The 24,542-nt window shown below is 34.5% G+C and overlaps 2 protein-coding genes across 4 annotated transcripts in view; both read right to left on the bottom strand.

Annotated features, from left to right (window-relative positions):
- LOC134246973 (mothers against decapentaplegic homolog 3-like) overlaps window positions 1–11,489 on the bottom strand; it is a 37,690-nt gene extending 26,201 nt beyond the window's left edge. Inside the window, exons 1-3 of one of the 2 annotated variants that reach the window (XM_062729321.1) lie at window positions 11,167–11,489; window positions 1,148–1,353; window positions 779–910 (exon numbers count right to left, since the gene is read on the bottom strand). In XM_062729321.1, the coding sequence (XP_062585305.1) occupies window positions 779–910; window positions 1,148–1,353; window positions 11,167–11,369 (541 nt within the window). In that variant the 5' untranslated portion in view covers window positions 11,370–11,489. The remainder of the gene's footprint in view (window positions 1–778; window positions 911–1,147; window positions 1,354–11,166) is intronic. The other variant, XM_062729322.1, reaches the window with a different exon arrangement.
- Window positions 11,490–14,800: 3,311 nt separating this feature from the next.
- Window positions 14,801–17,660, bottom strand: LOC134246950 (uncharacterized). Of its 2 annotated transcripts, none has more exons than XM_062729294.1 (3): window positions 16,994–17,660; window positions 16,581–16,894; window positions 14,801–16,383 (listed from the first exon to the last, which is right to left on the bottom strand). In XM_062729294.1, exons 2-3 carry the CDS (start codon window positions 16,640–16,642, stop codon window positions 15,450–15,452), a joined length of 996 nt encoding a protein of 331 aa, XP_062585278.1. In that variant the 5' UTR covers window positions 16,643–16,894; window positions 16,994–17,660; the 3' UTR covers window positions 14,801–15,449. The 2 variants fall into 2 exon arrangements, with proteins under 2 accessions (XP_062585278.1, XP_062585279.1); XM_062729295.1 differs by having other exon boundaries at window positions 17,026–17,660.
- Between the last annotated feature and the right edge of the window lie 6,882 nt (window positions 17,661–24,542).

Below are 24,542 nucleotides of genomic sequence, written 5' to 3'. Positions count from 1 at the left end.
CCATTTTTACTAACCAAGGCAACATCTTTCTTCAAATTCAAAAACCTATATTGTACAATTATTGCTTTTTTTAAAGTCAATACAATGATTTTGCCACCTGCAGAGTATTTTGTCTACCGATCCCAAAGGGCGAGGCGAATATTGCACTTCAAAGGTGACTAAATCATTGCTCCAACGTCAAATAAGCAGTCACTATAAATGTTTTATATGAATTAAGGACTAAATGATACAAAATCATTAAGCATGCAGTCCTAGCCAAATGGAATGAGAGAAGCTGGTTAACATATAATCTGTTTTGCATAAGATAGATTTTGAAAAGGGGGGTGGGGGGTGGTCTGACACTATCAGGGAAAAATGACAACTGAATACTGTATATTTTTCATTGGGATAAAATTACGTTGATTTGTCATCAAAACTAGTTTTGTTGGCATTTAATTTCGTTGTTTTGAATGTAATCCTATTCAATATATAGTCAATGACATATATAATTTCATGTGGGATTTCATTTAGTTGATAATTGTAAACAACAAAATAAACAAAATTTAATCCCCCAAGAATACTTGTGCTTTTACAGTAAATCTTTGATTAGCCCCATGAAAAGAGAAAAATTAATTTCAAATTTTGATTCGGAGTGGGGTTAGGGTCCAACAAAACCCATGCTGCCCTCGAACTCAGTCAATAAATGTATAACATTGCCCTTGCTTCTTCAAGCAATCACTGCATCTAGTAGCATGCTAGAAATATCCTTTCTGTTATGTGGACCCTTTTTTTTTTTTACCTGGGAGATTGAAAATCTCATTGTTTCCTGAAGGAAACTCTGTATTCTCAGGAACTGTCATGGCATAATTTTCAATCTGTGGCATCTTATCTGGTACCTCTGTGTGGCGGGGAACTAGCACAGGGGGCAGAACTGGAATAGATTGAGGATTGATAATTATTTTGCTAGAATATATTAAGGATTGATAATTATTTTGCTAGTAATTAGTCCTTGCCGTATGTGCCCATGGGCATGACAAGGACTAGGTAGGTAATAGGTAGATAATTAGAAAAAATGGTCTGTACATATGTAAATTGAAGATTAATTTTATTGTTATATCCTATAGCCTACATTGTAATGCTGTTAAAGTGAAATCAATTGGTTACAGACCTGGGGGTTCGATCCGCGTGTAGTGGTAGGGGTTGACACACACCTCCTCTCTCTTCATGTGGAAGGCCCACTCACAGGATTCTATGGCCCGCAGTTCCTGGTGGTTCTGGAGGTCCGGCCATCGCCACAGGCGGCAGTAGATCACGTGGGGTAAACCTTTTCTGTGGGACACTTGTAGCCGGCCATCCAGGGACCTGAAATCCGAACTGCTGACTTTATCATCCAACGTAAAAAATCTGACTTTATCATCCAAAGTAAACATAACAAGAGGCCCAGGGGCCACATCGCTCACCTGAGCAAATGGCTAGGTAAAAGAAACAAGAGGCCCATGAGCCACATCACTCACCTTAGCATATGGGCTAATTAAAAAACACAAATCAGCTCAGTATTGAAAAGACTGGAGAGGGGGGATTTGCATTTTTTATTACTTGAGAATGTGACACTATATCAATAAAGCGTACATATATAATTTCGCCATACTTGAAAAGAAGAGTTTTAAAGATTTTTCCTATATATTTCTATGTAAAGATTTGATTGCCCATCATGGCCCCACCTTACCCCCAGGAGTCATGATATGAACAAACTTGAATTAACTCTAACTGAGAATGTGTCCATATAAATAGCACCATTCATTGTGGCCCCGCCTTATCCCCCCGAATCATGATTTGAACAAAATTGAATCTACACTAATTGAGGATGCTTCAATGTTAGCTTCACGTTTACTTGCCCAATGGTTTTGGAGAAAAAAAATTCCTAAAGCTTTTTCCTATATATTCCTAAGTAAAACTTTGATCAGCCATTGTGGCCCCATCCTACCCCCGGGGGTCATGATTTGAACAAATTTGAATCTACACAACCTAAGGATGCTTCCATATGAGTTTCATCTTTCCTGGCCCAGTGGTTCTGGAGAAGAAGATTCTTCTTCCATCAATTTTACGTATATTAATAGAGAACAAATGCTTTTCTGATTACAAAAACATGGTTTAACAACATGGTATTTGTCATTTGATAATACCACAGCATTTTGGCAACCTGACATCACTTATGTGTCTGAAATCTTTCTTTTTTTTTTTGTAGTGATAAAAAGTGTGAAACTAAGACAGATCATAATAAACTGCCAAATTCCAAGCGAATGTATTTCCAATTTCCATATTTTCATAATGGCAAAACGTGAGACGTATTTTAGACTCTAAATCCATACAAAATACGGCAAATCGTAAGAGTAAACAAGTCTGCATTTCTTTAAATTGAAATCTAAAACAAGAGGCCCATGGGCCACAACGCTCACCTGAGCACTGTGGCTAGGAAAAAGTAGAAATTGGTTTATTATTGAAAAGTTTAAATCCAAAAGTAGTCCCATGACCAATCATGGCTTTGCTATTCTTGAGAAGATGTTTTTACAGAATTTTCCTATATATTTCTATGTAAAACTTTGATCAGCCATTGTGGCCCCGCCCTACCCCAGGGGGTCATGATTTGAACAAATTTGAATCTACACAATCTGAGGATGCTTCCATATTAAAATGATCAATCATGGCTTTGTTATTCTTGAGAAGAAGATTTCTAAGGAATTTTCCTATATATTTCTATGTAAAACTTTGGTCGGCCATTGTGGCCCGGCCCTACCCCCGGGGGTCATGATTTGAACAAACTTAAATCTACACAACCTGAGGATGCTTCCATATTAAAATGATCAATTATGGCTTTGTTATTCTTGAAAAGATGATTTATACAGAATTTTCCTATATATTTCTATGTAAAACTTTGGTCGGCCATTGTGGCCCAGCCTTACCCCCAGGGGTCATGATTTGAACAAACTTAAATCTACACAACCTGAGGATGCTTCCATATAAATATGATCGATTATGGCTTTGTTATTCTAGAAAAGATGATTTTTACAGAATTTTCCTATATATTTCTATGTAAAACTTTGGTCGGCCATTGTGGCCCCGCCCTACCCCAGGGGGTCATGATTTGAACAAACTTGAATCTACACAACCTGAGGATGCTTCCATATAAATATAATCAATTAAGGCTTTGTTATTCTTGAGAAGAAGGTTTTTAAAGAATGTATTAACAACTTGACCAAGGTCAAGGTAAAAAATGTTGATGCAGTTGAATAACTTACATTAGTATGTATCAATATATGAAGTTTAATCACACTTTCTTAAATGGTATCTTTAAAACTGAGATAAAGACTAATTTGAGTAAAAGAGGATTAAGGTCATAGGAAAGGTCAAGGTAAAAAATGTTGATGCATTTGAATAACTTACATCAGTATGTATCAACATGAAATTTGATCACACTATCTCATGCTATCTTGAATGGAATCTTTAAAATTGAGCTAAACAATAAATTAAGAAAAGTAAGGTCAAGGTCAAAGGAAAGGTCAAGGTAAAAAATGTTGATACAGCTGCATAGCTCTCATCAATATCTCTCAGCATTAAAGTTTGATAAAAATATCTTGTCAATGAATAGTTTCTTTGAAACTTAGCTTTGAACTGAGCTAAGGGCAAAGAGTGATGGAAGGACAGACAAAAAGGACAGAAGGCCGGAAGATGGACATGACAAACACTATATGCCCTGGCCATATTCATGGCAGGGCATAAAAAAGATATCATTTGGAATTCATAGAAATGATTCAAATTAATTGTTACAGAATAATTAATTAAGAGACAGCCAGCTGGACAGATTCCAGATGAAGGATCAGGTCCGGCCTATTCCTCAATGTTTAGTGATAGTGTGAGACAAAACCTTCACTGCTAATGACTTCATCACATGACCTTATCAACAAGGGTCACTAACATCACAGTTTATTCTGATAATATACCGGTAAATAAATTTTCCGTGGTTATCAAACAGTTCTAAACCCATCAGACAGAACAAATGTATTACATGTACCTGATGATCACTCCGCAGCTGACAGCAGATTTTAAAACCATTAACTGTTAGCTACCTTATGCATAGCACCTCGGTAGAACGTAAAGAAACATTAGAGCTATACAATGCACATTTTCAGCTGGGGAATTTGGGTCGAAGTGTCTGGGTCAAATTTGATGTTTTTTTCACCCCTAGGGAGCCTCGCATTTCTAATTATAACCCACAGGTTTGTTATGGGTGACCCACAGAAACATTGCTTGAGAAAAGGGAATCAAATTTTAATAAGAGCTTCTTCATGTTCTTAGTACATGTAACACAATGTCTGAGCATATTTATCACTATAGAGCATTTATTCCTATACTCAGCACCAGGGGCTGACGAATAGATTTATAAGGCAGTTGTCCGAAGGCAAGTACATTGTCAAAATTCACTTGCCCTACTTGAATTTTTTCTTGCCTTACCATAAACTACTACTGTATATATAAATATTTCATAAAAAGAGGATGACAAATACTGAGTAGATCATGCAAGCCCCCTTTGCCTAGCTTTAAATGATAATCTATGACTTTTATATTTGATTTTATTAATTTTATAAGTCACTTGCCCACCCCTAAAATTCACTAGCCACAGGCGTGGTGCAATGGGATTTGTCATCCACTGGGCATGCACTCAGGGGCAGGTAGGGATCTTTTTCATGCCAACACCTAATGCAACAAAGAACCTCAGGTTACATGGTTTATATGGTCTTGTCTGAAGGACCCCCGGCTGTGGATTCAAACCTGTGGCGTAAGGATCAACTGATTCAACTCCTTACTCTGTGACTTAAGAACAGACACTCTAACCAGTGCGTCACACAGGCAAAAAAAGTTTAAAAAAAAACAAAGAGTACTAGACCTTATTTTTGTCGTTCAACAAAAACGGAGGGCTTTTCGACCCCTTAAAATAAATAATCTTAAAAAAAACAATATTTCACAATTTAAAAAAATCTTATAATAAAATATTGCAAAAGTTCTTTTGAGATCAATATTTGATTGGAAACATAACAATTCTGTATACACATCAGTATCTACTCAAAGAGACATAACTCTTTCGTGGTTATAAAACAGATTCGAAAATGTTCTGATTTTCAATCGACTAAAGCTCCTATAAGGGGTCAAAAAGTGACTCCACGGCCCATTATTTTTAAAATGTACTCTTTATACTTCATGTAGTGTCAAAATTATTTTGAATATTGGTTGAGAATTAAAAATGTTACAGAGAAAAAGCTGTTTTCTCTACTGACCCCTAAAATCCTTTCTATTTTAGGGATTTTCATTTTCATGACCTTAGCATCTGGAGACAATGCTAGAGTAAGTATTCATATGAAATTTCACAAAAATTCCATGCCTACCTTTTGAGATATTGAAACAATCATGATTTCAAATTTAACATAGAAATCTCCATAGGCAATTTTAAGGTACTTATAAAACCAGAAGTACTCTACATATCCATACCAAAATTGAAACATAGAGAGCATATTAGACTCCAAACAATTTGCCAAAGGGAGATAACTCTTGCAAAATTATTTTTGAAAATACATTAAAATACAAAATTTCAGGTCACTCAAAGTCCTTTAAGGGGTCAAAATGTGACCCCACGGACAATAATTTTTAAATTGCCCTTTTTATGCTTAACTCAAAACAGAAATCAGTTTGAAGATCTATGGACAAATAAAAAAGTAATATACAAAAAACTAATTTCTGTACTGACCCCTAAAATCCCTTTTGTTTTATTTTCATGATCTAAATATCGAATGGTAATGCTAAAGTCATTATGTATCTGAAATGTTATGAGATCTGCTTGCTTCCTTTTGAAAATAATGGACATTGAATGATTTCAAATTTAACATAGAAATCTCCATAGGCAATTTTAAGGTACTTATAAAACCGGAAGTACTCTACACATCCATACCAAAATTGAAACATAGAGAGCATATTAGACTCCAAGCAGGTTGACAAAGGGAGATAACTCTTGCTGCATTATTTTTCAAAATACTTGAAAATACAAAATTTCAAATCTCTAAAAGTCCTATAAGGGGTCAAAAAGTTACCCCACGGCTCATAATTTTTAAATTGCTTTTTTTATGCTTAACTCAAAACTGAAATCAGTTTGAAGATTGATTAAAAAATATAAAAGTTATGGGGCAAAAACGGTTTTAAGAGTTGGCCCCTAAAAATCCCTTTTATTTTAAGAAATGTAATTTTCATGACCTAAGCATCGAATGGCAATGCTAAAGTAATTTTCATGTGAAATATTATGAGACTTGCTTGCTTCCCTTTGAAAATAAGGGACATCGTATGATTTAAAATTTAACATAGAAATCTCCATAGGCAATTTTAATGTACCTATAAAACCGGAAGTACTCGACATATCCATACCAAAATTGGAACAAAGAGAGCATATGAGACTCTAAACAGTTTGACAGAAGGGTGATAACTCTTGCTCGATTATTTTTGAAAATACTTAAAAATACAAAATTTCGAGTCTCTAAAAGTCCTTTAAGGGGTCAAAAAGTGACCCCACGGCCCACAATTTTTAAGTTGTACTTTTTATACTTAAATCAAATCTAAAATCAGTTTGAAGATTGATTGACAAATAAAAAAGTTACAGGGCAAAAACGATTTTAAGAGTTGACCCCTAAAATCCCTTTTATTTTAAGGAATTTTATTTTCATGACCTAAGCACCGAAAGGCAATGCTAACGTAGTTTTTCATATGAAATATCATCAGACTTGATTGCTTCCCTTTGAAAATAATGGACATCGTATGATTTCAAATTTAACATAGGAATCTCCATAGGCAATTTTAAGGTACTTATAAAACCGGAAGTACTTAACATATCCATAACACAATTGAAAGATAGAGAACATATAAGACTCCAAATAGTATGAGAAAGGCAGATAACTCTTGCTTGAATATTTTTTAAAATACTAAAAAATACAAATTTTCAGGTCTCTAAAAGTCCTTTAAGGGGTCAAAAAGTGACCCCACGGACCATAATTTTTAAATTGTTCTTTTTATGCTTAACTCAAAACTGAAACCATCTTGAAGATTGATTAACAAATAAAAAAGTTACAGGGTAAAAATGATTTTAAGTGTTGACCCCTAAAAGTCCCTTATTTTTAGGGATTTAGTTTTCATAACCTTTTCACCTGAAGACAATAATAAATCAATTATTCCCTGTAAATATTACTAGAATTGCTTGCTCTGCCTTTGAGATAATGGATGATGCAAGATTTTTTTTTACTATAGAAAATCCCATAGACAATTTCAAAGCGTCATAGAACCGGAAGTTCGGTACTGGTGGACTTGAAACTTACATTACAGCCTTTAATTACTTTGATAAATAATATATAATCCTCAAATTAAATTTTCTACATTGTTTCAATTTTTTTTTTATTTCAATCCCCCCTTTTCTTAACTTTGGAGCCCTGTAACACAAAAATATATCATAGGTGCAAAAACACTAACGATGACTTTTTTGTAGATATTACTTTGAGGAATACATTCCTAAAATTTGAACGAAATTCAATGTAAAATAAGGAATATTTTAGGCTTTAAAGAAAACGTAGTTTTTTACTTATAAATACCGGAAGTGAAGTTTCCGGAAGTACAAAACCTTACTTATGGGACACTTTTAGATGTTCTGTTAAATGATTTTGTTTTGAAATACATATGTCCAGTGGTTTTCTTTAAATCCTTGACGTAAAAGTGTTAAGTATAATAATAATAATAAAACAAGACGAAAACAATAGGTCTTTTCGCAGAAAGCGAAAAGCCCTAAAAACAACAGGTGGAATATAATTTCTATCAAAACATAATTAATACCTATTCTTCTATACATGTTTCTTCTCAACTTTCCAAAACATGGCAAGGGCATCGAACCTGTGCCACAGAATAGTTATCTAGTGTTTATGTATGTAACTTATAAATACATAAGTCATCAAGACAGTTTTCTTATGAAATTAAGCAGTTTTATGCCCTGTTTGGATGAGTATTAAAATTTTACTCTGTTGCAGTTAAGTCTAATACATGCAATACAAATAAAATAATGAATTCTCAATGGAGTTTACAGGACAGTTTATGCATAAATGCGTAAACAAATTGCATAATTAAAGTTCAATTATTAATTTTTAATAAAGCAAAAATGATGTACATCATGTACATAATTTTAAATTATGTCACCTTATTTAAGATTTCTTATTACTGGTGTGAAATTTTTTAGTATATTTGCCATTTGAAGTCAAAAAGTGAGAATTAACAATTAATCAATTTGTGGATGGACAGTTATTAATCATGTCATTGGGATTTATTATTCGATTTCAGCCAGTAGATCTAGGTTGTGATTGGTGCTTCTAAGGAAATTCCACGACAATCTGATAATTAATTCCTCACTTGTGGTATATCTTCTGTTAAGCACATATAGACATCTGACATAATGCCATAGTGTTTCTTAATAGTTTAAAGTTCAAGCAAATTAATATAATTTGATTTTTTTCACAGGGTTAGACATTAACATTAGTCTGTTAGTCTCAATGTAATACAATTTCATTCAACCTAATAAAATCAGCTTATTAGTCCTAACTGACTCATAAAATTTCCTGAAAAAAAAATTAATTTACCGATGTTCAAGATTCTCAACAACTTTCACTGGAAAACCCAGTATGTATTTTTAGCTTTCTAGCCTCTTGGCAGGAAGTAAGGTAATTCCGAGTCAATTTTGGTGCTTCATTTTAGGAGCCATCGGTATGAAATAAAACATTTTAGCAATCATGATTTAGTATAACCCATGAAGAAAGATGTCGGATGTTTGGATGATGTAATCATTTAAAGAGAAAAACGAATAAGATTGGAAATATGATCGTAGTTCTTGCTTGCAGAATTTCAATGAATTATGGAATAAAACATTTCACATAAATGCTTTGTTTATTCCAAAAAGGTATATTGCCATGTTTATATTATTTATTCATTTTTTGATGAACTCATAAAATTGTGCGTGGAGTAGCAAAAGTAAAGAAGCAATCATCCGGCCTGACTATAGCCTAAAAAAGTTAGTATCAAACTCTATTTTCACTTGAAAATACCATAAAGTATAAATTGTATCTGACTTAACACTTGTTGGGTGGGGCTTTATATGAAAATTCGAAGTCGGATAATTTGCAAAACATTGTTTTCTTTATTATAATTCTACCTTTCCAGAGAAATTAGACTAAAAAAGATTTAAAACAAACTTCAAAGAATAATTGAGCAAAACTTAATGGAAATAATGCCTCGTTAAATAAATAAAATAGACAATGTCTAGCGTTTCATTATGACTTTTCAAAAAATATTTCCAATCTTATCCGAATTAGATTTTTTGTAATCCTAAAAGAGTTATTTGCTCATAATTTAAATCTGGGATGGAGAACTTGTGAAAATGAATTAATAACACATAAAGGTTGGTTTTCTTGTGACAGCTGTATGTATTTATGTTTAAAAAGTTAATTTAACAAGTCTGTTTTGTATAATCAGGCATATTTCAGATGAAATGTTATTTGAAGTGTAGGCCGTCTCAGGTTCTTCAATTACACAGTTTCCAGAATAACAACATGATGGCCTGCGAAGAGAAGTGGATGAAGGCAAAGCCTGTACAATTCTCTACAGAGAATACTCTAGTCTGGTGCTCTACAAACTGAGCTATTCAGGCCGATATCCACGGCCCAAACCATTACATTTCTCCCTAATATGCAAGTTTCGAGATTATCTCCCTCGGTGTGCTCTTTTGTTGAGGAGGGGAGTTTCGTTGCCATATAAACAGACAGGTAGGACAGATATTTATACCGCTATATTGGATGCATTGCATCATCGATATACTAGTTTATCATAACTACATGATTGTCAGGATGCACTCTACAAAACGAGAATAAACGAATTTATGTACAGGCATAATCTTTTAAAACAAAAAAAAAAATCGTAACAAAAAAGAAAATATCAGTGGATGTGAGACTTTTCAGACGAAGGAAGAGATATGGACCTCTAATAAATACGGTAAACATGCATCTGATCATTGTACATCGGCAATCTAAATGACACATTGGTTATTTTTCTTATTATAACTTCAAAAAAACCCACTAACATTTTTGAAAAAATGTTTGTACAATCATGAAAATCGGTTACTTTTTATAAAGACTTTGACGTTTCTTTTGTTTTCAAGTGCCCTATAATTGAAAGTAGATTTGTAAATATGCATAGTTGAGCTTGATAATATCATCAATTGCATCACTGCTTAACAATATTATCTCTCTATAACAATTAATAAAATTTAAAAGCATAAATATCTATTATTTATTTATGCACGTTTGAATACAGAAACAACCTGTCCCACCTCCATGCTGAAATGGATACTTTTTGCACCTCCTTCGTAGGAGAGTTACAATCTCGAAAACTCGCGTATTAAATGGTCTTCACCCTCGAAGACACAACCCAAGTTTTTGTTACTCCCTGGCACGACTTTCACCTGCAATTCCAGGGGTGGTCAATAGCACCAAATCTGTAACAGGCGGGGAGAAAATGTATGTCTGGACTGAGATCGAACCCAGGACCCTTGCATCTCTAACCGGGTGCTCTTCCAACTGAGCTATCCAGGCCAATATCCACGGCCCAAACCATTACATTATAATAAATGTTTTATCCATTTGTATGCTAGCCTACAATGTATGTAAATTAGCTATATCCATTTTCAACTTCAGTTATATTTTAAAATATATATTAATATATATATATATATATTATAGGTAAATTACAAACAAAGAATCCAACAGAATTTATCTAATTGTCTGATATATTTATCATATAAGCAACAGATTTATATGCAGCAACATGTATGCAAAGGTGACATTGTTGTTTGTGTAAATTTAAGTGCCTACTGCCCAATAAAACAGAACAACTCTATTTCATTGGTTCTGTCTAAACATAGCCACAGGCTACCCTAATTCAATTAATGTGTTTTAATAACAGTGATCCGTGACCCCTTCTTTGGACCCCCGAATGTTTGTATTCGATCACCGCCATATTGGAAAGGATTTTAAACATGCTTATTTCATAACATTCTCTTCTGTTTACCTGGGAATCGTAATGCACTTTGTAGATGTATCCTGGGTGCTGATGGCTTTTTTCAGCTCGTCAAGTCCGCCAGTCTTTTTTAATTTTTTCACTAAACTTTTCACAGCTTTCTCCGACCACTTATCAACTTCGGAGCTGTCCCCCTTCTTCCATCCTAGCAGAGTTTTCACGATAGGAGGCGTAAATGGCGAAAGTGTCGTCATCTTGTTCGGAAAATCTCCACTTTATTCCACCTTTACTTTGACACTGAGCGCAATTACCACATTGTTTACTTTTTATCGATGCATTTTCAGGTTATGTACCTTTTTCGCCATATGTAGAGAATAGCGCCACCTAGCAAATAATACTTCCGGTAAGCTTTTTAGCCAGTGGGCGGATCGCATTTTTCAGAGGCGGGAAATTTATTGTCATATTCAATATAGTAGTAGTAGTAGTAGTAGTATTTATTTGGTATCATGTCATCATACATAAAACAAATACACATAATTATACTTGATCTTATTACAGTTGAAAGTTGGTAATCAAGATGTTATAAATAAATAATTTAACATGACTATAAGCTGATCCCGTTTCCAAGAGAGAGAGAGAGAGAGAGCGAGAGCGAGAGCGGGGAGGGGGGGGGGGGTCCGACCAGCTCATACTTAATTATCATTATGAATTCAAGCAAAGTGAATCCTTTTCTTAACCAAATACAGTAAGGCAAATATAACAAAATGCAATTGTTTTGAAAGACCCGCATGTACATTGTGTTTACAATGTAATCGACAAATAACGTAGATTTAAGTTTTATTACATGTGTATTATGCTAGTGGTATGATTTTTTTGGTAATTTTTTGTAATATTTTTATATGGTAATTTTAATTAATAGTTAGTACAGTGTACATGTATATTTAAAAAAGAAATATTCAAAACGCTCTATTACTTTTACATTCTAGAATAAACTGTTTACTAGGCCTATATAAAATATATAATAAGTTTGGTTGTATAATTATTATAAGCGTGGCCTGTGTACTTCATTTCCAGTTTTGAAATAATTTTACGATATTGATTAGGCGTCTCCATATGAGTGAAAGATTCTCGAGTGGGACGTTAAACAATTTACAATTAATCAATCATCGACCTTGACTAAAACCAAAATTCTTAATATCTACGATAGCGAAAATAAATCATATCTCTTAAAACAACCATTTATGCCCCCAATGCAGAAGATTCTGGGGCATATAAATTTTGCCCTCTCAGTCCGTTTGTCTGCGCGTTTGTCTCTTAATCTGTGTGTCTGTAAAACCTCAGGCTCTTGGCCTTGCAATTTGACAATTTTTTCAAAATTTTACTAAACGATAACTTTGCCCGTAACTTTTGAACGGTTTGTCAAAAGAAGAGCTTTTATATTTCTTATGTGTAAGAAATGCTTATGAGCAGTTTAAGTTAAGTGTGGTTTTAAAGAGATCAAAGTTCACTATACATTGACCATGTTTCATATATGACGTTTAGACGGGTTCTATCGCTCGGTTGGTAAAACATCTGACTGGAGATTCAAGGGGCCTGGTTCGAATCCCCATCCGATCAGTTGTATTTCCCTAGCTGCAATAATGTAGCCCTCTCCGATCCAGAAAATATCAGACAAAAAAAATCGGAGAGGGCTACATTATTGCAGCTAGTATTTCCCCCTTCTCCCATAATTGGTGCCGTGCCATCCCCTTGAAGCAACAGGTGAAAGACCAGCCAGGGATCGAAGAGCCTGCATGCATGGGTTCTTCGGGGTGGGGGGGGGGTGTAAGGTATTTAAGGGGGACAAATGTGGCGATCAAACGGATTCGATCGCCGGTGGTTAGATCGTAGATTACCTGCCTGGAGATTCAGAGTGCCCGGGATTGAACCTTGGTCTGTATTTATTACAATGAATCAAACTGAATCAACGTCGCAAACCCAACACAGAAAAACATAGTAAATGATTTTGTTTAACTTTTTATTGTTTAACTTTTTCATTAATTGCATATGGTCGTAGGATAACGTAGGATAAAATAATAACACGATTTACGGAACTATGGAAAATGGCTCTAAGAGTTGCCTACCTTTGATTGTTGGATATCTAATACTGCAGCTGTTGCAGAAAATAGTTACTAGTACATATATCTAAACTTCCAAACATTCCGCCTCTCTCTCTCTCTCTCTCTCTCTCTCTCTCTCTCTCAAGTGATCTTTCCGAAAACTTTTTTTTTGAAAGTTTCTGAAACAGTTCCTGTTCAAGTCGCAGTCCTGATGAATATTTTTTATACCAATTTTTAAAATTGTTAAAACTCAGAATGAAATTAATGTAATGCTTACAAGCTAACGCTATAAAAGGATTATGAATCACGGCACATAACGCCATTGTAACGTCATTATCAGAATCAGTATTATATAGGCCTACTCGATAGAAATTATTTTTACAAAAGGTATGTGTTTTTAAATTTTGCAATATTTATTTCTCAAAAATAAAGCATTTATACCAAGAAAAAAAATGTACATGCTGTAAAATAGTGACAAGTTTGGTCAAGGAAAACTCCCTTTTTTTCGCGGGACATTCTTTAAAAACAACATAAAACACTTTCTGAATGTGTAAAATAAATCTAATTGTAAGAGATAAATCATTTAGTATATATTATATATCGGTCCTTTTAAGATTATGTAAAAATGAATACATTTTTTGTTTATTGAAAAAAAATCTAATATCTATACATGCTGTACATTGTCATAGCATGGGTATACCCCAACCATTGACCTGCTATTCAATCATTTTTCAAATTTAAATGATCTGCAGAACAAATCGTACTACCATGAATTCACTTTTTTTTTCACTTAAAGAATTTCAGCTCAATATTAAATATCAAATATTAGCTAGATCAAATTCATATATTTGTTCTTTAGGAATTGTGCAACTATAAGTCTAACAAAATTGATATACACATAGACCTAATATACACAATAATGTATGTCACCTTTAAATCTACAGTTGTACATGATTGTTTTTTATGTATTATTACCATATTTTCATGTTATTCTGTTCTTAAATTACAAAGCCTAAGTAATTGACAAATTTATAGGTTTATGATTTGTTAGGCATGTCAAAAATGGGATGGGTGGGTGAGGTGTGTGATCTGGAGAACAACATGTGTGCATGACTTGAATTGTAGTGATGTTTTTGAAATTGTTGTGTCTATCGATCATTGCTCATATCAATTTTTTAAAGTAACAATCTAATTTTGGTATTGTGCTTTAATTGGCACTTGGACCACAACACTAATCTGAGTCAACTTTGCCATGGTGTTCATTATCAGAAGATTTACCAAACAAAATCATTTTCCCACTTTTGTCACATAAAAATTCGTCTCCCATATTATGGCCAAACGTATAGCTACAATATTGTAATCCTCTCCCATTTTTTTGTGTTTGTAAACAACGTCTTCTCTTTGGCTTGAAAACTCGTTTCAAAGCACGATGTGATATACATGTGCAAATCTTTGACAGATAAGAATTACTGAAAGTATTGAACTGGATTTTGACTGGTTAATAAACTTTCTGACACCGGATAAAATTAAAATGTTTTTATGACAAAGAAAAAAACTAGGTAAAATACTTTTATTCAGTGCTTTGAAATGAATCAATCCCATTGAGTTGTAGTTGGCATAAGATGAGGGCCCAGCTGAGCTTTTCTGATAAAAAAAATCCAACATCCATCTCTCTGTCATGTGTTATATGTAAACTAAGCTTAATGCGGAAGCATCTTCAGGTCCCGTGCTTTTGTTTATTGGGGATGGAATGCCATTATTTCTGGCATTTTGGTATTGTGTCAATATGAACGCCAGTAAAGGGGTATATAAAACCCACAAGATGTTAGGTAACATCTTGTCACATGTAATGTGCATGTCAAATATATACGCCCGATTTCTTCTCAATCAAAAGTTATCAGGAAAGAAGGCAATTTTGAAAAGAGGTAAACTTCGAGGTCACATGGTAAAAAGTCATGATATATTCAGAAAGGTCATTTCACATGCATTGTACTATACATGTATAATATGAAAGCAGAATCTTGTTTCTTTCAAAAGTTATGACCAATTCAAAATAATGTTAAAACTTTGAGAAGAAGGTCAAACTTCAAGGTGTAGGTCACAGGGTAAAAAATCACAGTATCTTTTGAAAGATTCTTGTCACAGGTATTGTACATAAGAAATGTGAAAGCCATATCTCTTCTCGTTCAAAAGAGCGATGACCAAGGTTAACGTTTTGGTTGCAGATGAAAAAAATTATATATCTCCTGGCTTTTGCGATTCATCTGAAATGGAAGAGGTCAAGAAGAGTCTTCGAATTTCAAGTTTAATTGCTTCTTTTCTGAAAGGCGAGAAGAGCGCTGTATTTAGTCGGAGACAAACTGTGGCATTTAGGGCCTCGGTCGAACTGTCGTCTCTGACGTCATTTATCCCTCCAGTCACAAGTCCCAGGGCTGACACTGATGTCTGGTCAGGAGAACTGTCGTGTTGGAAAACCACCGAGCCTGAATCGCCTTGTTCAGAGAAGGGGTGGTCACCTGGGTCTAAACTGGAGACTAGGAATGAAACGGGGAACATTTTCTGTTCATCCCCGAACAGCTTATAGTAAAACTCTGAGCTCAATATCCGACCATCAGTAAAGTTAGTTGTGGCTCCCTTTTTATGTACGACAGCGTTTGACGGTATGAGTCCTTGTTGAATATTAACGTTGCATGGATCTTCCATTCTGTTCAAAAAGGTCGTGTTGCAGTGTCTTTCTTTGTCTTTATCTATTTGGAAAACGGCAAAATCATGGAGAGGTTTTTTATCTGAATAAATGCATTCACCGACTTTTGAGAGTTTGGAAGTGTCTGGAGATAAAGTGTACACATGTTGATTCTCTTGAGTTAAGGCATGATGACAAGTTAATCCATAGACTTTGTCTTTGCCATCGTCTTTCAGTAGAGCACCAACCGTGGCATAGGAAAATTGTGTATCATCAGTTTTCTTATTTAGATAAATTTTATCTCCTTGTTCTACATAATTTTGAATTTTTATTTTATCGGATACGATTTTGAGTGACATCTTGTTAAAAAAATTCGGACAAAGTTTATATAATTCAGATTTAAGCGACTCGATTTCTGCACTTTTTTCTATGAATACCCTGAAATTTGATGAATCCAGGATACCAAAACCATGTATACCAGGTTTTCTAAAAAAATATTTAACAGCATAATATAAAATATTTAATATCTTTTTTTGTAAATAATGAAAATACAGTATTCAAAGACTTAGCAAATGATAAGAAATATTTCAATTTTTTATTGAACTCAGCTTATGCCCAAAATTTCTTAAACTACGATGAAATATCATTGTTAATGTTTCAAAAGCATAGTAATGAAAACATACTGAAACAGAAATTCTTTCACAATCTGGGGAATTTCATTTGTTGAGTTCATTTCTGGAGACATATGTGATAAAACTGAAAGGCATCTATTCCTGATTTCTGGTATATTTCCTCCCTCTGATCCTTTAAATTCATCAAGAAGCCCTTGAATATATTCTTTCAAAGGGGTTTCTAGGAAAGAGATGAGCTCTTCCCGAATGCTTTCCTTTTCCAGTAAAGGGCACTTTGATTCAGTAGGGACCTCACAACGTCTGAAGAATTGGTTTTGGATTATGAAAACCTTGGTCCATGCAGCTGATTGTATGGAATCGATGAACTTATCAAAAGGAAGGAAAATAAGGTTATATTTATTTTCTTAAAAATAATCAGTAGTAAGAGGAGCGAAATGGTTTTGTGTTTGTAAAAATGAACGTACCTCTTCGATTTGATTTAAAGACTCGTCCTTACTTTGAAAATATATCAGGGCTGATACAGGCCATAGTTTCTCATCTCTGGAATAGTATCCTCTTGTTTCGTCTGTAAAATACAGTAAAATAAATTCTCGGAAGTCTGTCCCAATTTTCTCATGATCGTGTCTCTCTTGTAGATAAGATTAAAAAACTGCTTCATTTCGAAAGTCATATAATTTATATAAAATAGTTTTTCTTTCAATTCAACTGATCATTAAGAAAAATAATGTCTTTTTCGACACTTGTTTGTCCACAGACAACTGACATCTACTTCCTTCTTCTGAGATTTTCTAAGACACTAACTTTGCAAATATACATGAACTCTTAGTCTATCATGCCATTACTTCACTATCTAATATAATTTCTGTTAATTTATTAATTTTACGGTAGATAAAAATACCAAGAACAAAATCTTGTTAATACACAGGGTGTCCTGTTTCGAGAGAGATTTTTAACACGAATACAGCATTTCTAATGAAGTAAATGATACAAAAGGCAAATCAGTGAGATTGTTGTTTTAGAAGACTCTTATAAATTGATTACGATACACCTGTTCATGGGATTTTGCTAGCATAGCTAGTGTAGCCTGGAACGCTGCATTTCATTTCCGGAAATCTGCATAACATTTTCAAATTTTTTGATTTCATTTCCGAAATTTTTTTTATTTCACTTTCGACATAATATTGTTTTTTTTTTTTTTTCGGGAATTTACCTGTACGGCAATTTAAGGTTTTCCTAGTCAGTAAAAGTGAAATTTTAAAAGTTTTTATTGCAAAATATTGACTAAAATATATTAAATATCCATTTATTATACATATATGCATAAATGTAGCACTAAGTTTAGGTAAATAGAGTTCAATATTTACATTTCCAATGTCTTTGTCTGAGATAAAATTACCAATTGTAAATGTAATTGATTTCCTCATGAATGTTTTGGCGCGGTTCCAAAAAAACCACGTGCAGGGCGGGACAACACCTAGAGAGAAGCAGGCTTGGAGCCCGTGGATTGGCGGAATCAAAGCATGTAAATATAAGGAATAACTGTCAGATTTTTCAAATTCATGAAGATGATCAATGGATTGGCTTGTGTGATAATTTTATGCATAAACGCCTTCGGCGTTTATGCAAATTATCACACAAGCCAATCCATTGATCACTTCATGAATTCGAAAAATAAGACAGTTATTCCTTAAATATACATACAACTTTTTCACCTCATTTCATATGTGCATTATAAAATAGATGTCGGTGACAGCATCAAACTTATGTCCAAGACAATTGATGTACTCTAATCGAGTTTTTACTCCGGTTGATAACGCATTTATTATACTGCTTTACACAGAACAGAGTAAACATTGAGTCAATCACTCGAACTTTAATTTAGGTAGTTGCCTGCATTTTCCATTCGTTTCATTGATAAATTTACAAAAACTCAGAAATTGGATTTCAATGATTTATTTATGATTTGTATTCCTTTAAACTTTTCATAGGTAAAGTCTTCAAATCTGCTACTAATTAAAGGTACAATCTGAAAAATGTCGGAAATGAAAACAAAAAAATGTCGGAAATGAAAAAAAAAAAAAATGTCGGAAATGAAAAATTGATAATTATTAAAAATTCCGGAAATGAAATGCAGCCGATTGGAATATCGTGGTTTCGAGCCCCGGTCGCGACTGTCCTATGTCGATGAAAAATACGTAGCAACTGCATCTTTCCCTAGCGTTTAGCACTTTGAAGTGAAAGTTGGGAGTTCTTTTGATGATACCTTAGGTCACGTGTCACGGCAGGCGTTGGTACGATAAAGATTTCACTGCTAAATGGGCCTGAGTGCCGGGTAAAGGTCTAAATTTGAAACCCTTTACCACTATATGGTGACGTCTCTGTAAGAGTGAAAAATTCTCGAACAGACGTAAACCAACATACAATCAATCAACACTTTGATGAAATTCCAAGTAAGACTCCAAAGTCCGATGGTGACGCCAGACCCCGATGGTCTGCGCCAAACCCCAATGGCTCATTGTCTTTACGGACGCCAAAGTCCGATGGTCACGCGAAAGTCCAATGGCTCGTTTCATATGAAACGCGCGACGCTAGAGTGCGATGGTCTGACACGCCAACATCCGATGGTGCGGAGGAACAATTGACGTTTATGGCGTCACAATAGTCCGACGTCATGCACTGATGACGTTATTCTGTATTTAAAATCCATTGATTCAGTATTCGTCTCACATACATTTTTACTCATTTTGCTTTTTGTTTTCACCCACCAGAGGTATTAAGGTTAGTCTTCGTACAACATTCGAGTGATAAGGGTTAGTCCTTGAACACTAAGGTTCCATGTTCGTTCGCCCTAAAAATTGTTCGCCCGATTCCCCGTTCGCCCGATTTTTTGTTCGACCAGAGTCCGCTCGCCCTAAAACTTGTTCGCACAGGGTCCGTTCGCCGTAATTTAATGAAGAATAAAATCTGATGAATTTCTTTCTTAATTTTTTATACATTCAAAATAAAACAGTCCGTCACTGTATCCGTCAGGCGTTATGCATATGGTCACACCCGTTTTAGTATCAGCGGTCACACCTGTCCTTTAATTGTTTTCAAAACATAGCGCAATTCGTAAAAATAACACGAATGTATCCCCCTTAATTAACATTGATATTAATCATCTAATTAACTATAGTTCAAACACTTAGTCATTCAAAAAATCATTAGAATCAAATCAAAAATTAATTTAGACTAAATAAACATTGCTCTTCGTATCAGAATTTGAGAAAAAAATTTCCAAGTTCGTAAGGGAAATAAATAGAAAAGAAATGATATACTCGTATGTTAATTTTTAATTCATATATATACAGGTATACAATAAAAGTATATATTGGGCGAACCACATATAGGGCGAACAAGATATTGGGCGAAAGATATTTTGGGCGAACGGACTCCTGCGAACAGGTAGATCGGGCGAACGAACCCGTTACCGAACACTAATGTGTTTCTTCGAACCCGGCCGAGAAATTTTAGGGTTAGTCCTCGCACACTATTGGACTGATTTAGATTAGTCCTGCACCCACCTATGATATTTAGGTTAGAGTTGATACTCATTGTTCGGCTGATAAGTCTTAGTTTCGCACCTACATCCAAAAGACGAGGGTTAGTCTTTGCTTTTATGATATTTTGTATTTATTTATTGGCATGGCGTAGTATCGCATTTTTACGCAGTAGTACTATGACGTCATAAACGTTAATTGTTTTCTGCGCCATCGGACTTTGGCGTGTCAAACCATCGGGGTTTGGCGCAGACAATCGGACTTTGGCGTGACCATCGGACTTTGGAGTCCCATCGCACTTTGGAGTCCTACATATATGTATGATTCAAAGGAAAACTTTTCAGTGACAGGCCTAGGAGTTTTATTACCGAACCAAAATTGTGGACAAACTACCTTTGCATATTGAATAATCAAAATCTGTTGGATTTCTTTATTTTAATTATTACTCTGATCCATGTATATCTGTACATGCATATATGATATGGATTTTTTCTTCAGTTTTACTAGCCGTACCAACGCCATTGAATACTTTTAAATAAAAAGAGGCATTTAATAAAATTAGTTGCAGTAAGGAAAGTTACAATTTGTGACCGATTAACAGCAATACGGAATGACAGAAGAGACTAGAACAATACGTCCCCGAACTTATATCTTTATATTTTACGTTTACGTTAAAAATATTGGCATTAAGTCCTCTTCTTTGATCATTATAGATACAAGACATAGTATAATCTGCATCACCATGTAGGCATTATGAAATACTGTGTAAACTCCTATATTTAAAAGATTTTAGATGATTTTATTTTTTTGCTTTTATCCTTAAAATCCTTTATCTTAATTAGTCCTCATGCTACACAGCAAAAGTAAACGTTTAATTCTGTGTAGGAAAGACGCACATGTACAGTACCGACCGGACACAACCTAACACCAGAGCGAACCCGGAGCGGACCCCGGGTTCGCTTCAGGGGTTCGCTCGGGGTCCGCTTCGGGTTCGCTTTCAGAAATTTTGGGACCGCTCCGGGTGCGCTTTGGGTGCGCTCCGGGTTCGCTCCGCGTTCGCTCAGGGTCAGCTCTGGGTCCGCTAGAGCGAACCCGGTGTTCGCTTCCTGGGACCGCTTTACGCACTGATGCGTGAAGCGGACCCCGCTTTAATCTCACCGCCAGTAAGCCCCGCCCCTTGTATATTCCAATACAGTAATGGTATTGTGGATCGATCATTGTTGTTTATGCGACGATGCGGACTGTACAGTACCGACCGGACACAACCTAACAGAAAGCGAACCCGGAGCGGACCCCGGGTTCGCTCTCTGGGTCCGCTCCGGGTTCGCTCGGGGTCCGCTAGGGCTGACAAAGCGCACCTAAAGCGAACCCGTAGCGGACCCCGAGCGAACCCGAAGCGGACCCAGAGAGCGAACCCCAAATTCAGTAGCGGTCCCAGAGAGCGAACGCGGGTTCGGTATTTCTTTACAGAGCTGTCAATCAGGATAAGCGATTAACCAATCAGCGCTTCAACCAATCAAAATAACATATTGATCTGTCGATTGGGATATAAGATCGAACGTGTTGATTTAATTCGACATAAATCCAAACACTGTACATACAAGTAAACGTGTGAATGTGCTGTGTTAATCTACTCTGATAATTAAAATATTATTTAATTTTATTTATTTCAATTCTCCGGTTTGTATTTTATATTTATATAATATTTAATTTCTTTTTTATTAAAGCAATTAATTAAATAAATTGTGTAAATACATCAGTCAATGCAAAAAAATGGAAATCAATTAATATTACAATTTTTACTGACAAAAAGCGGAGAAAAGAAATATAGTTGGTCTTCGACAATTATTGTAAAATTTCATCATCTCAAGTTGAATTGGAAATTTATATATAAACACTATTAAATAAAGAAAGAAATCCGAACAGCTATAAAGTACGTCTGGTTTATCGGGGTATACATGTACTCAGGTGGAGTGCGATTTACATAATTGAACGAATTAATTACGCTAATTAATCACGACATTTAGTAAATCGTACATTGTTTCATTCTCTCAAAATCCGTAACTATACTTGACAAAGAATAATCAGAGAAATATAATATAGAAAGGATGTTTTAACATATGAATTATGATCTATTATAAATTTTGAAATGTTTTTGGACTAATTATTGGGAAAAAAAATTAATAGAGGCGTTAGCAATGCATAGTTATGTGGGTTGTTCGAAAGATGGTAACGCAAACTAACTGTAGACTGAGTTACACTAAATTGAAAGAATAATCTTGTTAAGTATCATCAGGAATTGGGTATAATTCACGTTCATTCTGGTGAAGTCATCAAATTTGTTAATACCATTAGGGCGGAATGACTTCAATCTGTGCATCCAGAAGGAAGATTTTTATATACACGCATTTTTTCATGCCCAAGAAGATTAAGAAGATCAATAATTTTGATGTAAATTTTGAATAATTTAATGTAACACGTACATTGTGAAATCATAAATAAAATAGTTAAATAATTAGAATTTTTTTAAAGACAATGTGTGTGTGAAATAGGGGGCATATATATTAACATATTCTTATTTGGTCGGGAGAACAATTATTATTTGCCTTTTTCTTTATTCTGATAAAAGTCATTCTCGCTCCAAAATTTTGACCGTGAAAAAGCTCTAATATACAGTGTATTTTTTTTTTTTAGAAAATGTCCGGTAAATATTTATCACGACCTTTTAATGTGTAACTACTATAAATGAAATCTAAATATATCAGAAGTACAAAAGGTTACATGTAATTTATAGATGCGATATCATAATTCACTTGTTTAGTGAACATTCAAACTACGATTTAGCAAAACGTAAGGAATAACAAATGTATTTTAAAACTATATAAAGCATGAATTTAAAAGGTATTTAGTTTAAATTTCTTTCGTCAGTTTCACTTGTACACGATACACTGAAAATCAATTCGACACTCTTTTCTTCCTCTTCTTTTTTGTTTTCTCGTTATAACTTAAGAAAAAATAAAACTCGCTGTTAAATTAGTTTGAATTTCTCGGGATAGAGAAATCAATGAAATCAATTATTTATGTACATGTAAATCTACGTCGAATAAACAGTTTAATTTAGAAAATTTATCAATGTTCTCCATAATGTCACTGTTTACATGTACAGTACCGACCGGACACAACCTAACACCAGAGCGAACCCGGAGCGGACCCCGGGTATTCACGGGTACGCTTTCAGAAATTTTGGGACCGCTCTGGGTGCGCTTTGGGTGCGCTCCGGGTTCGCTCCGTGTTCACTCGGGGTCAGCTCTGGGTCTGCTATAGCGAACCCGGTGTTCGCTTCCTGGGACCGCTTTACGCACTGATGCGTGAAGCGGACCCCGCTTTAATCTCACCGCCAGTAAGCCCCGCCCCTTGTATATTCCAATACAGTAATGGTATTGTGGATCGATCATTGTTGTTTATGCGACGATGCGGACTGTACATGTAAACAGTGACATTATGGAGAACATTGATAAATTTTCTAAATTAAACTGTTTATTCGACGTAGATTTACACGTAAATAAATAATTGATTTCATTGATTTCTCTATCCCGAGAAATTCAAACTAATTTAACAGCGAGTTTTATTTTTTCTTAAGTTATAACGAGAAAACAAAAAAGAAGAGGAAGAAAAGAGTGTCGAATTGATTTTCAGTGTATCGTGTACAAGTGAAACTGACGAAAGAAATTTAAACTAAATACCTTTTAAATTCATGCTTTATATAGTTTAAAAATACATTTGTTATTCCTTACGTTTTGCTAAATCGTAGTTTGAATGTTCACTAAACAAGTGAATTATGATATCGTATCTATAAATTACATGTAACCTTCTGTACACGTGATATATTTAGATTTCGTTTATAGTTGTTACACATTAAAAGGTCGTGATAAATATTTACCGGACATTTTCTAAAAAAAAAATACACTGTATATTAGAGCTTTTTCACGGTCAAAATTTTGGAGCGAGAATGACTTTTATCAGAATGAAGAAAAAGGCAAATAATAATTGTTCTCCCGACCAAATAAGAATATGTTAATATATATGCCCCCTATTTCACACACACATTGTCTTTAAAAAAATTCTAATTATTTAACTATTTTATTTATGATTTCACAATGTACGTGTTACATTAAATTATTCAAAATTTACATCAAAATTATTGATCTTCTTAATCTTCTTGGGCATGAAAAAATGCGTGTATATAAAAATCTTCCTTCTGGATGCACAGATTGAAGTCATTCCGCCCTAATGGTATTAACAAATTTGATGACTTCACCAGAATGAACGTGAATTATACCCAATTCCTGATGATACTTAACAAGATTATTCTTTCAATTTAGTGTAACTCAGTCTACAGTTAGTTTGCGTTACCATCTTTCGAACAACCCACATAACTATGCATTGCTAACGCCTCTATTAATTTTTTTTCCCA

Source organism: Saccostrea cucullata, unplaced genomic scaffold (genome assembly GCF_032062105.1).
Source record: "Saccostrea cucullata isolate Sc308-1 unplaced genomic scaffold, CSIRO_AGI_Scuc_v1 ctg20, whole genome shotgun sequence".
In the NCBI taxonomy this organism is placed as follows: domain Eukaryota; kingdom Metazoa; phylum Mollusca; class Bivalvia; order Ostreida; family Ostreidae; genus Saccostrea; species Saccostrea cuccullata.
This window is presented reverse-complemented; position numbering and strand designations above follow the sequence as displayed.